The 14,033-nt window shown below is 42.3% G+C and overlaps 1 protein-coding gene across 3 annotated transcripts in view; it reads left to right on the top strand.

Annotated features, from left to right (window-relative positions):
* The first annotated feature begins 1,494 nt into the window (after positions 1 to 1,494).
* The window catches only part of WNK3 (WNK lysine deficient protein kinase 3), a 74,783-nt gene continuing 62,244 nt past the window's right edge, over positions 1,495 to 14,033 (top strand). For 2 of the 3 annotated variants that reach the window (XM_073640040.1, XM_073640037.1), the window contains exons 1-2: positions 1,495 to 1,597; positions 10,053 to 10,646. In XM_073640040.1, the coding sequence (XP_073496141.1) occupies positions 10,119 to 10,646 (528 nt within the window). In that variant the 5' untranslated portion in view covers positions 1,495 to 1,597; positions 10,053 to 10,118. The other variant, XM_073640039.1, reaches the window with a different exon arrangement.

The raw sequence follows: 14,033 nt of genomic DNA, 5'->3' as shown, positions 1-14,033 counted from the left end.
CTAATAATGAATGTAGGCTTCTGCTCTGGGGTCTGTATGAATTTATGGGTCTATTAGTCAATGGTCTGATAGCTTAGGGGGTCCAATAATTTAGAGGTCTACAGTCTGATAATGAATTTAGGGGTCTGGTCTGGGGTCTGAATGAATTTAGGGGTCTATATGAATTTTACAGGTCTGGTTTGGTATCTATATAAATTTAGGGGTCTGTTTTTGGGTCTGTATGAGATACGAATGAATTTAGGGGTCTGAAAATGTAGGAGTCTGGTTTAGGGTTTGGTACTTAAGAAATCTACCAATGGTCTGATAGCTTAGGGGGTCTAATAATTTAGAGGTCTACAGTCTAATAATGAATTTAGGGGTCTGCTCTGGGGTGTGTATGAATTTAGGGGTCTGGTCTGGGGTGTGTATGAATTTAGGGGTCTGCTCTGGGGTGTGTATGAATTTAGGGGTCTGGTCTTGGGTATGAATGAATGTAGGCATGTGCTCTGGGGTGTGTATGAATTTAGGGGTCTGGTATGGGGTGTGTATGAATTTAGGGGTCTGGTCTGGGGTGTATGAATTTAGGGGTCTGGTCTGGGGTGTGTATGAATTTAGGGGTCTGGTATGGGGCGTGTATGAATTTAGGGGTCTGGTCTGGGGTGTATGAATTTAGGGGTCTGGTCTGGGGTGTATGAATTTAGGGGTCTGGTCTGGGGTGTATGAATTTAGGGGTCTGGTATGGGGTGTGTATGAATTTAGGGGTCTGGTCTGGGGTGTATGAATTTAGGGGTCTGGTCTGGGGTGTATGAATTTAGGGGTCTGGTATGGGGAGTGTATGAATTTAGGGGTCTGGTCTGGGGTGTATGAATTTAGGGGTCTGGTATGGGGCGTGTATGAATTTAGGGGTCTGGTCTGGGGTGTGTATGAATTTAGGGGTCTGGTATGGGGCGTGTATGAATTTAGGGGTCTGGTATGGGGCGTGTATGAATTTAGGGGTCTTGTATGGGGCGTGTATGAATTTATGGGTCTGGTCTGGGGTAACCTGAGGTTTATGTTGTGCCTATCCTATGACAATGACGACACACATGGCGTCCTAAATCTATTTTTATTTTGTGTGTCCTTTTTAATGTCTTTGTGTTAAAGGGGCTGTCCAGTGCTGCTCACTCCCTCATCGGGAGGTAAGTGCACCCATGACATCCAGTGTGCACTTTTGTGTTTTAAGAAATAGTTACATGGAGCTGAGAAATGTTCATGTATTCTGAAGTTTGCTGTATGGAGCCTTTATTTTTCTAGATATCCTCTACATCTAACAAAAAGCTCTCAAAGTAAATTTTCGAGCCTATGGAAAAAGATTTAGGCCATCTGAATTGTAACCAATTTGGGATAAAAAAAAAAACAACAAATTAGCAAAAAATAAAAAAAAACTGCATCAAATATGCAGCATGTGAACAAGGCCAGCTATTACATAGCGCGGCTCTAAAACTACATCTCCCGACAGAACTTGTGGCAGCGTCTGGCGTCACGTACGTGCGCGCTACCTGGTCCTAACCCTCTCTGCAGCTAGGAGCGCGAAGGAGGCGAGTCGGTAGCGCGCCTGAAGCCGAGAGCGACCTCACGGGTACGCGCCTCACAGCCGCTCGGCTACAGAGATCTTCTCATTGTCTGTTTAATGGCGGGGGGGCCTCGGCGGGCGGAGGAAACAAACAGAGAAAGCCAAACAAACCAAACAGTGAGGAGCCGGGTGTGAGGTGCGGAGAGGAGCCGCTGCGGGGCTGAGCGCTGGTCGTGCGCTCCATTGTGCGGGCTGTGTGCTCCCTCCGCTCATTGTGCCGTGCTCCTCGCACACTGCTTTCCATCACGTAGTATTGTCGTTACTCCCCCTCCGATTTTTTTTTTCCTTGAGGTAAATGACGGGGGCGCGCAGGTGAGGAGTGCGCGCTCCGGCTCGGTCCGTGCTCGGTGTGTGATGAGCGGCGGTGGCGGCGGCGGGGACTCCCTCATGTAACCGGCGCCCCCCTCTCCACACCCCGCTCCGTGTAACGCCGCGGCCCCGTCACGATCCTCCCCCCTGACAGAACAGCAGCCGGTGCCCAGGAGAGGGGGGCGGCGGGAACCGTTAGCAGCAGCCGGTGAGCCGGGAGGAGGAGGGGCGGGAGATGTGTGTGTATATACCTGTGTGTGTATATACCTCTGTGTGTGTATATATACCTGTGTGTATATATACCTGTGTGTGTATATACCTGTGTGTGTGTATATACCTGTGTGTGTATATACCTGTGTGTGTGTGTGTATACCTGTGTGTGTATATATACCTGTGTGTGTGTATATACCTGTGTGTGTGTATATACCTGTGTGTGTGTATATACCTGTGTGTGTGTATATACCTGTGTGTGTATATATACCTGTGTGTGTATATATACCTGTGTGTGTATATATACCTGTGTGTGTATATATACCTGTGTGTGTGTATATACCTGTGTGTGTGTATATACCTGTGTGTGTGTGTGTGTGTATATACCTGTGTGTGTATATATACCTGTCATAGGGCTGTGCTGCATAGATGTAATATATACCCGGGGCTGCTCTCTATATAGGTGTGTATGTATCTGATAAGTCTGTACTGTGTGTGTGTGTATGTATATATACACTTGGTATACATGTAGTGTATATGTATGTATGTGTGTGTGTGTAAAATATATACACCTGTGGTATATGTATGTACTAATATATATATATGTGTGTGTGTCTATTATATATGTCTGTAATATACCTGTGTAACATGTGATTTGTATTATACATGTGTAATGTGCATCACATCAGTGTGTGACATATTTCACATGTGTATTATATATTTGTGTAATGTGTATAGCAGGTCTGTATTGCATATGTATTATATAGGTGTGTAATGTGTATATACCTTTAACAGGTGTATGTGTAATATAGTTGTGTGCATTGTTTGTACATGGTATTACAGATGTGCATGTATATCAGGTGTGTATTTTAAACTTGGTTTGATATATTATAAATGTGTTTTGAATACAGGTACTATGATATATATATATATATGTGTGTGTATGTATGTTTATATATATATATATATATATATATATATATATATCAGGTATACATGGATGTAATGGGTATATTGGATTTACCTGTGTGACAGGTAGTATATATGTGTGTTTGATAAATGTGGTTTGATAGATATGATATAAGTGTGTAATGTGTATGGATGAGTTCTGAATACACTTAGTATAGATGTAATATAAAATAATTGTAAAAAAAAAAAAGCCGTGGATCACACACAACTTGTACATTGATATATTAATCTGTCATATATGTAAGTGTGCTTATTATATGGGTGTGTATTGTATGCATGCAGTGTGACAGGTCCATACACCAATCATACAGATGTATCATGTTTCCAGAGGAGTTGGGGCAGAGGTGTTGCTGGGACTCCTCAGTAATGGATCTAGTGATGATGATGGTGCTTGTCCAGCCATTGGACATCAGTGGATTTACTGATATGATGATTATTTTGCTTGTGTCTAGTAAGGAGCTTGTAGGAGTTAATGCTTCTAGATGTCTACACTACTGCCCATCATGTGTTTTTCAATATATATTCCCCATCCATGTGTGCAATATGTGTTTGTACATATAACATGTTATATAAAGTGTAAGTAATATTTACACCCCCCTACATCTGTATATACATATGATCTGTCTGTATGTAGTCTGATACATGTAAAAACCCTGACCCACGTATCCCTTTTTATCTTATATCTTGGCACAAGATATTCAGAAATGAGCAACAGACAGCGGAGGTAGCATATATTGCAGTCTATACATTAATGTCCTGTCACTCCCACCCACCAAAAGAAAAAAAAAAGTTACTCCCTATGCACAGAATAGGGGATAACTTGCTGTTTGTTGGGGGGCCAACCAGCAATCCTTGGAATTGATTCTGCAGAGCTCTTACTTTTATTGGGGTACATGTGCTCGGCCTTTGCTCCATTCATTGTCAGTTGTACTTTTTCTTTCCCCTGATGTCCCTGTTGTCAGACTCTGCAGCAAATAGGGAATAACTTAAAAATCTTGGGAAAACTCCTTTTAAAGGGGTTTTTAAAATTTAGCAGGCAATGTGATTAAAAAAAACCCCGAACATTAATTGTCTATTCAATGCTAATGCGGTTTTTCTGTTAACTTGTCTTGCAGTGATGATAAGCTGTACATCTGTGTGACCGCTGCAGCCAGTCATTGGCCTCACATTTTGCATTAGACTTCTGAGGTCAGTGATTGGCTTCAGAGGTCACATGGATGTACCGCGTATCATCTCTGTAAGACAAGATTGGACCAATGAAGTGGCCGAGGATATCAGTTAGTGATCACATTCCTTATAATTTTTGCAAGTTCCTTAAAATCCCTTTAATGTACAAGTGAAAAGACCCTGCCGTGGTGGTGTATATATGTGTGAACACAGGATGCCAGAGAAGTCTCTATATTAATCCATACAGGCACACAGCCAGCTGTGGAAATCTATGCATTGATCCTCGCACGCTCCTCTGTAAATACAGACATATAATATGATTCCCAGGGGTCGGTTATAATAGTGTTATGCACTGCTATGTTGTGCTGGGATCACATCCAGTCCAGACGGTGACTTAGGTAACTTTTCATCCCTCGTTCTTTTGATATAGTGCTTATTACATACTCTTATTTGTACATGTACAGTGCCAGCACCACAAGTGTTAAGATCCCCCTGTCGGCGCTGCCCGCTGGCGAGTACCCTGTCAGTCTCGCTCCCCGTTCTTTAGACAGCATTGTATTGCAGGGCAGGCTGGTCGGTTGGTTGGAGCGGCTTTATTCTTTTGCTCCTCCGGCCGTGTTTTTTAATGCGTCCACCTTTTTAGTGTTGTATCTCAGCCTTGTAATGAATAAGTTATGTCATTTGCATTGATTGAGGTTGCCGGGTATACGGTGTGATTAAATGTCATTGGAGTTTAGATGATAACTGGTTTCCGCCGTCTGCCTCTAATTCGCTTTGTGAACTGTTCTCTGGGTGCATATAAGTGTTTTGCTTGTGTGCCAGCTGACAAGCCCTGCCGCCACTGTTCTGAGCTGGAACAAGTTCTTGTTTATTTGTGATTTTTTTCCTATATAATATCAGTGACTATTCCTTTTTTTTTTCCTCTGGTTCTTGTCTGGTTTGTGTACCTGATACAGGAGACACTAATGATTACTGTGCTCATGTGATGTGCCAGCTGCTGTGCCTCCCCCACCTGGCAAACTTTTATTCTGGTTGGTAATTTCCTCATGGCATTCTCTTGGGAAACATCCTGCTTTAGTTTTAATGAACACGTGTACATTGCATCTGTAGCTCACAGTTTTTTTTTTTTTTTTTTTTTTTACCCCTAAGAGATTCTGTAAGTTTTAAAGGAAACACTTTGGACATAAACAATATAATAAACTGATCTATCCAGGGCTGTGGAGTCAGTAAGCCAAACCTCCGACTCCAACTCCTCAATTTCTCGGACTCCACAGCCTGGCCTCACTACTGAGCTGGTACATGAAGTGCAGCACAGATTCATCTCCACTAAAAGCCGAGATGCTTAGATCAGGAACAGAACAGACATTTCATAACTTTCCCAAATTCTTATTAAAAAATGTTCAGCACATCCTGCATTGAACTACTGAACCCAATTTATTATATATTTTAAGAGATGGTCCATTTTATACCGGCTCCACAGCCCTGCTGTAGACGCTCAGTCAATGGGCACAGGTCAATTTTGTCTTTGTTTTGGTGTTATGTTAAAAGGGTTGTCTGGGATCTGTGAAAATCGGGGCGAAAGCAGGTAATTGAGTATTGCTCTCCAATTTTTTTTTTTTTGTGTTTGTGCAGGGCTGCAGCAGCGACATCACAGCGGAGAGCACATGGCCGCTGAATTCAGTCACTAGTCTAAGCGGTCTAGTGCTGCTAACTCCGCATAAGGCCATATTCACACATTCGTGTGTTGCTGTCAGAGCATGGACTGGCCACAGATGTCATGACCCATTTGCCTATGAGATCTGCATCCCGTCCATGCATCACATATATGTGTGAATGCAGCCTTAATGCTGATTACGACCAGTGACCTCACTGCTGCAGCCCTGTAGTGGAGCAGTCCAGGGGCTTTAGCAGGTAAGTAATGCTTATGTTGTCATTTATATACTGTTGCAATTTTGTCTCATCTTGGACAACTCCATTAAACTACCAGTACTTTTTATGCCTATTGCTACAGCGTAGACTTATTGTCAGGAGCATATTTAGGACGCTATCCCAGCAGTATGAGCTTCTGGTGGTTTAGTGTCTGAAATACTAAGGGAACCTATTCTCTGATTGCTGCTGCCCAAACTGCATACAGCATGAATCAGTCAGAGCCAGGTATATTATTCTCTGAAACACCCTGGCGTTTGAGGGAAAATATATTTTGACAATCTGGCTGGAGACCATAGCTGGAGACAAGACTAGTTTAGCGCTATTCCTGCCGACTCTTCCCAGCACCGCTGCAGGTGATTGTCGGGTTTCTCCCTTATGTGTACATAGGGAGAGACCTGTCAATCACCTAGACCTCTGTTCTTCCCTCTCTTCTCTGTGTGAAGTCTCATTCAGATGCCTGTTTTTTTCACAGATAGAACTCATACCCACTATAGTCTGTGGGGGTGTTCTCATGTCCGTGTATTTGCAGACCTACTGGGTGATTGGGCTGCACCAATACACTTGAGACATGACCGATTTTTATCCTGAGTTACAGATCAAGTTCTCCAATGTCCGTTTATGGCCACAGCCACGCTATCAGTATTTGGTCATTTTTTTTTTTCTCAGGAGTGGGTGATAAATACAGAATTGGTGACTTGTTTCAATTATACATTTTCTCTGATTGTTCCTCACATGGTTTTGGCTTCCACTCCTGAGAAAAGATACTGATAGTGGGGCTGTGGCCTATGGGTCCTAGTTGCATCCAAGTGCTGTCTGATTTTCATGTTTTTTTTTTTTTTATAGGAGAGGCTTGAGAAACATTTTCGTACACACAAAAGGAAAAAATATGATGACACACTGATGAAAATCTGATCCAAAACACTGATATAAATCAGTCAGTTTCCTTTTTTTTGCGTCGGAGAAAAATCACTGACGTTTGTATGAGGTCTAGCCAGGTTACCACAGCATAGACAAGGGTTAAACATCTCAGGGAGGACAGAGAAAACAGGTTACAAATAAGAAGGAAAGTTAATGCAGAGGAAATAACTGCTGGTAAATGAGCTAATGAAGACAGCAGCACTCAGGATACACACCGACCTCACTTCCAGCATGTATTACTGGGAGAGCAACTCCCACAAAAAACATTTAAAACTTTCATCAGGCTGCAAACTGCATATCAGGGGGCCTGAAAATGAAGATTGCAGGACAAGTTTTGGTTCAATGTGTAGGACGTTTCACTACTTAAAGGAGTGTTCCCAGCTTGGACATTTATGTCCTATCCTTACGATATGGTATCAGCTTTATCTAGAAAGCAGGCTCCCGTTGCGTGCGTTCCACATATGCAAGGCTGCCCCCCCCCCCCCCCCCCCCCGTTCATTTCAATGAGAACTTTTAAAAATTGCCGAGTGTGCTCCTATGGGACTTTTATGCTATATTCTATCGGTATGACAAACTAACCACAAAGTCTCTTTCTGCCGGACCCCTTGTTATCTGTGGGGAAACCTGGTCATGTTTCGTTTTCATACAGCGCCACCACAGGGGGGTGGTATTAAGTACTACACAGCGCTCATTTACTTCAATGCCTTGTCGGAATAATGGAGGACAGGACTTCAGCCAAGAGATGATGAAGGGGGAGCCATCCCAATATTCAGAATTTTCATAAAGAGTTTATTGATATGGGATTTTTACACCAAACAACCCCTTTAAGAGGGAATTCCCTGCCATCATGGCTTAGCCGGTGTTGATCCATGCGCTCGCCATCACTATGCTTGGACTGTCTATTGTTGAAGTGTGACTAGCTGTGATCTGTCTGTACGGGACGCTTCCATAGGTCTCTGTGATGACGTCTCTTCCATATTACACCATGTGAATAAACACTCTCCTCTCTGAGACCAGCTGTCCAGGGTGCAAAGTTTAGCACATTGCATGGTGTGATCAGCCATGTGCTCCTTTATGCAAGCCCTATTTTTATCTGCACTAGTTGTATTGTCACCTTCTCTATATAATATCAATGGCACATCCCACAGAAATGCCATCCCGACTAAAAATGGGACCACATGGAGTGGCTCTTACTGATTATGAGACCTTGTGAATGGCACGTCTGCTGCCACATTGTGCAAGTGTGCAGGGGAAATGCGGCTTCTGGTTTTCTATATTGTTTCTCTCACAAATGGTAATCGTTTCCTGACAGAATATGCATGCTCTCACAATTGTTTTATCTCTTCCTATTTGCATGAGCCATAACCTGTAGCTGAACTACCTTACATTTTTTTTTTCCTCTCTCTTTGGGTCTGGAGGGCATCAGATGAGCTCATGCAGAATGAGAGAGAACTGGTCTAACTAGTATGTGAACCTCATTGCTTCCTGCGGGCTAGCTGCCTGAATACTTGTGCTTTGCCTTCCGTGCTGAAGTCCTCTCTTGCTGTAAAGACCCGTTCGTTTGTGTCATCTGCCTAGGAGAGGGCTCACGAGACTGTAGACTGCCCCTCGAAGGTGAAACCCATCCTGGTATTTTTTCATGTCTTCAGCCGGCTTGCTCTGTAGTTTGGGGCTTCCACATGAGGCTAAGTATTGGCTTTTTTTTCTTTCTGCTTTTATTTTTAGTGATTGACATGGTTAGAGAATCAATCTCTTTGGTTGTTCCAATTTCTCTGTGATCTTGTGCCGTACGGCAGTGGTCTTCTGCAGCTTTGAAATTGCAATTCCCAGCATGTCCTGACAGCTGTGGTGTCAGAGCAGCTGCATAGCCGCATTTCCCGGCATGCCCTAACAGCTGCACACTTGCAGGGAGTTGTGGCGAGCCACAGGTCCCAGCATGCTCTTAGCTGGCAGAGGGCACATGTTACAGACCTCTGTCCTATATTGTATGTTCTCTTCTATAAGATGGGATGTGCCATGAGCTCCAGACTTAGAGAAGACGTTCAGCGATTCATAAAAATAGATTTGCGGTTGAATGAGCGGCGGTATCTTTAGTATCTGATGTTGTATTATTCTTATCACTGTTGGTTTTGGAACAGGATCGCAGTATCTTTGGGAAGCTGCCCGCTAAGTCCAGCGCTAACTAATTCGCTTAGCCCTGTGCTTTATGCGTGTAGGAGCCGATTTGCTGGTGATGTGGTTCTGGTTTCTGTGGGTCATGTTCAGGGAAAACTTATTTTCTACGTAAATATTTTTATTTATTTATTTTTTTAAATTGGTTTCTCTAAACATTTTTGGATCATGGAGTTCTACATCCTCTATAGATCACAGTACATGTTAGACTGCAGAATGAGTTTGGCACTTAAAGGGGGTCATCTTATTAAAGCAGGCTGAGTCCAAATGCTTTGTTAGGCTATATGGACCTCATTGAAGGGGTCTCTGGGAATAGAGAGCCCGCTCTCCAATTCTGGTGTCTTAAACCATACTTTCAGTACTGTGAAAGCCATTCATTGCCATTTGCGTCTTACCTTGCCAATATGGGCAGTGTGCCAGATGCCAGTGGTTATCACATCCTCCTTTTAAAGATTTGTCTCACTAATATGAGAGACTCTCCTGAAACCACCCCCTTCCACGGTAAATACCGTAGTTGGTTTTGCCAGTTGACTGCTCCTTTCTCCTGGAGCACCCCAACAGGGTATATGTAGTATTACATGTGTCCAACGTAAGAAATGCCACTGCCCTGGCTCATATAGAGGGGGACAGCGCTTCCTCTGAGCTTTGCACTCGCCCCATGTGCTAATTGGCAAATCTTCAATGACTGTGTCTTGAAGTGCTGATACAATATCCACTAAGTGTTATGTGTTTTATGAATATATTTACCTCCAGGTTTTAATTTTTTTTTAATCTTTTCCCTATTCAGGTCTTGATTCTGGAAGGATTATTTACTGTATATTCTGTGAAAACTTGAACTGCAAATCTGAGGAAAATGGCGACTGACTCTGGAGAACCTGCAAGCACGGATGAGTCTGACAAACCAGCTGGGTTTTCTGCAGAAAAGAACCCGGTCCCGCAGGGCTCTTCTCTGGTCCGACACGTCAGCACGGAGGAGAGCGACAAACCTCTGTCTGCTTCAGGGACCAGCGAAAGAAAGCGATTCTTCAGAAAGAGCGTAGACATCACTGAAGATGACAGAATACTGGAGCAACCCCTCAAAGAGGAGAAGGCTGCCGACCACGAGGGCAAGCAGCAACTGGACAGCCACATGCCACACGCCGCCGGTGTAGGCCAGGATGACAAAAATGAACCTAAAATGGTATCTGGTGCCGGTAAGGACTCCCCGAGGGAGAAAACGGAGAAGGAAATGGAGGAGGAGGCGGAAATGAAAGCCGTGGGAACGTCCCCCGGTGGCCGATTTTTGAAATTTGACATTGAGTTAGGCCGGGGGGCTTTTAAGACGGTCTTCAAAGGACTGGATACTGAGACGTGGGTAGAAGTCGCATGGTGTGAGCTGCAGGTTAGTACATTTTTGCTAAAAATCCCCTCTGGTTGCTGGACTGTGGTGGTGCTAAATCCGCTGTTTGCTCTCGAGCTTCCTGGAATGTTATAGACTGAATGTGTCTTTCATTTGCTCTCGGACGTGTCGCTGAGGCACCTATTAACAATTTCTCACAAACTTACTGCTCATCACTGTATGGAAACTGAATTTTTGAACACCCACATGATAGCTCTGTACATATTTGTTTAACCCGAGTGTTTGCCTTGACGGGGGCTGTCTTGCATTCTGTTGTAGTTCATGATGCTACTGAGTTTTTGCAGGACGGCATCTTATTTGGGCAGAATATTGTAGCACAGGAGTATGCATACCATGCTTGGCAACTGTTGCCATCCTGTAACCTTCACGGATTCAAAAAGTGGGGAACACGTTCCCTGAAAAGTACCCAAACCCAATAAATGCTGGTTCTGGGTGACCGCTGAGGAGTGTAGAAAGAGATTGCTCAATATACATGATAACAGGTCTTTATAGGAGGTCGCTTGTGGCTCTGGCTCATGTGGCCATTGTATTAATTTTTATGTAATAAATCAATAGTACACATAAAAATAAGCAACTTCATAATGTCTTAGACAACTCCGCTGCTTTCTCCTCCTGGATTACTCTTTTGCCTTAAATTCAAAGGTAAATTCTGTATTCAGAGAGAGTAAATTTTCTCATTGCTGAGAGAGATGAAAATTGGTGCTTTTAAAATTCTATGGAGAGGGGCGGAGCTACAGCACACATTCTGCTGCAAGTTCTCCTGAAAAGACCGTTACAGCTCTCCATACAATGTTACAAGCACCAACTGCCATCTCTTATGGGAAAATCTGTGCTCACTGAATACAGATTTTTACATGTGAGTTAAGAATTTTTATAAATGAAAAATCAGTCTAGGGGAGAAGGAAGCGGATTTCTCTAATAAGATACATTACAAAGTTTCTTATTTTCACATGTGCTATTTATGGGGGGAAAAGTTAAAACTATGGTTACTCTGTAAGGCTATGTACATATGGAGTATTTTGATGAGTCTTTTAGAGCGGAACTGCTCCAAAAATGCCAAAAAAAGAAAAAAAAAATTGAAAGAATCCTTTTCATGTCTATTGAAACCCAAATTGCTGTTCATGTCTGGGAGTCTTTTTGCTCCTTCTGTAAGCTTTTTGGAGAAGTGTTTTTTAGCCTCATAAAACACATTAAATTCTTAAAGATTTAAAAAAAAAAAAAAAAAACTCAGAAAATCGCCCACAAAAAAAATAATTAAAAACTGTTAAAAATCATTTAGTGAAAATGCTTCAGGGGAACGTTTAAAACTTTTCAGGACATAAAAACACCACATAGACGGAGCGTTTCCTGAAGCACTTTCCCCTTGAAAGATATATATAATGTTTTTTTCCAGATTCTTTTTCTTAAACATTTTTTAAATAATTACAACCACGGAAAGACTTTTTTTTTTTCCCTTTGGACAGCCTCAAAAAAAAAAAAAGTTGTAAACATACCCTAACATATTAAGTGGGTTCCAAAAGAAATCCGGAGTACGACTGTTCACATCCAATGGACCGGTCAGAAACAAGGTGTCGAAATATTTCTGACGTGTGATAAGTTATTGTGGCAAGTTAACCCAGTCAAATAGTCCACTACTTTTATATTGTCACATGACCACTGTGGCCAATCAGTATCCAAAGGATAGGTCATCAGCATCAGATTGATGGGGGTCTGACACCTGGCATCGGTGGAGGCAGCTGTGAACACCTGGATATACAAAGTGTATGCGGCTGTGGCATTCTGGTTCTGTATACTATATCCATCCATCCACCATTGGAGGTGAGAACAGCTGATCCATGGGGACCCCACCAATCTGATATTGAAGACCTATGGAAAGGATAAGTCATTAATGTAAAAGAAGTGTAAAACTTTAAACTTACCCTTTTTATGAAGCATTCATTTTATTACTTGGAGCAGATGGAAATCGACTTCCGTTCAATATTTGCAAGTTTTTTTTTTACATATAATAACCCATAGAACTGGATTATTAAGAGAAACTCCCACAGGAATATATAATCTAATAAATGAGACTTAAACTTTTTTTATGTGCAATTATTACTCTGGGTGAATTGCTTCAGAGCAACGTTAACTAGAAATGACACAATACTCTGCATTATTCACTTTTGGCAGCATTTGTGTTGCCCTCAGGAAAGTTATTATATTTTATTAAATTATAACAGACGTCTTGGTGTAATATTGAGGTGGAGTTGTTTTATTAGCGGATGTTGTATGGCTCACAGTTACATAATCAAATGCCATTAATAAGGAAATCTGGCAACCGAAGTCATTTCAAGTCAAGTGCATGTATGTTTTGACAACTTTTTTTTTCGGATTTGTCAAGTGTTGATTTATCAGGGGTCTGACCATCTTAGGGGGGGGACTTTAACAGTTGACTGAAAATCTTAAAATCCTCAGCAGGTGGTTTTGTTTCTGGAGATCGGTTGATCAGGATTGCCCACAGCCATGGGGACTCCTGCCCTGATCTGTTGCAGCGGTTGATCACTGGATTGGGCTTTTACCATTTAATGTCTAAGGGTATCAAAGCGTGAATGCCTCACTTTCAATACTGCTATTTTTTTCTTTATAGAAAATTTATAGTTAATCCTAATAGTGGACTAAGCCTTGTTTTTAAGACCTCATTCACACTGATCGATTATTTTGATCAGACTCTCAGAAAGCATCGGAGAAACATTTTTTTTTTCCACATACTAGAAAAATTGATGTTCAGAGATCAGCCTGATCATCAGTTTTTCTAGTATGTGGGGAAAAGTAAAAAGTTTTTTCTTCTCCTTTCTGATGGTCTGTAAAAATTGGACTGCACTCTGATGTCACCAGAGTGTGGTCCTATTAATTTTTTTCTATTTTTTTCACGGCCCCGTAGACTTGCATTGCTGATATTGATCCAATCCTCATATCAAAATCTTATATTTTCTGCTGACCATTCAGTCCAAGAAAAAAAAATCTGACATATGCACAGCCCCATAGAATATCATATGCGTGAGTGATATCCGTGAAAACCACAGATGGGACTTGTACAAGAAAATCGAACTTATCAGGAGCTTTACAGTCACAAAACCAATTCCAGCGGGTTGGCTAATAAAAGACGAGCTCACACTTAACCTTCTTGGCTGCAAATTTTTGCATCACTAAGAACATAAACTGAAAAGAGTTATGCGCGTCATTTAACTTTATCACCTATCCGATGTGCAAGCCCCGCTCTATTCTAGAGCCCCATTCTTGGGATAGGCGAACGTCCCAAGTGGTTGGCCCCCACCAATCCTCAAGTTATCTAATATCCTTGGTAAATGTGATAACTTTTAATAATGGGAA

This window comes from Phyllobates terribilis, unplaced genomic scaffold (genome assembly GCF_046119375.1).
Source record: "Phyllobates terribilis strain yellow unplaced genomic scaffold, ASM4611937v1 Scaffold_7__3_contigs__length_470593459, whole genome shotgun sequence".
Lineage (NCBI taxonomy): Eukaryota > Metazoa > Chordata > Amphibia > Anura > Dendrobatidae > Phyllobates > Phyllobates terribilis.
This window is presented reverse-complemented; position numbering and strand designations above follow the sequence as displayed.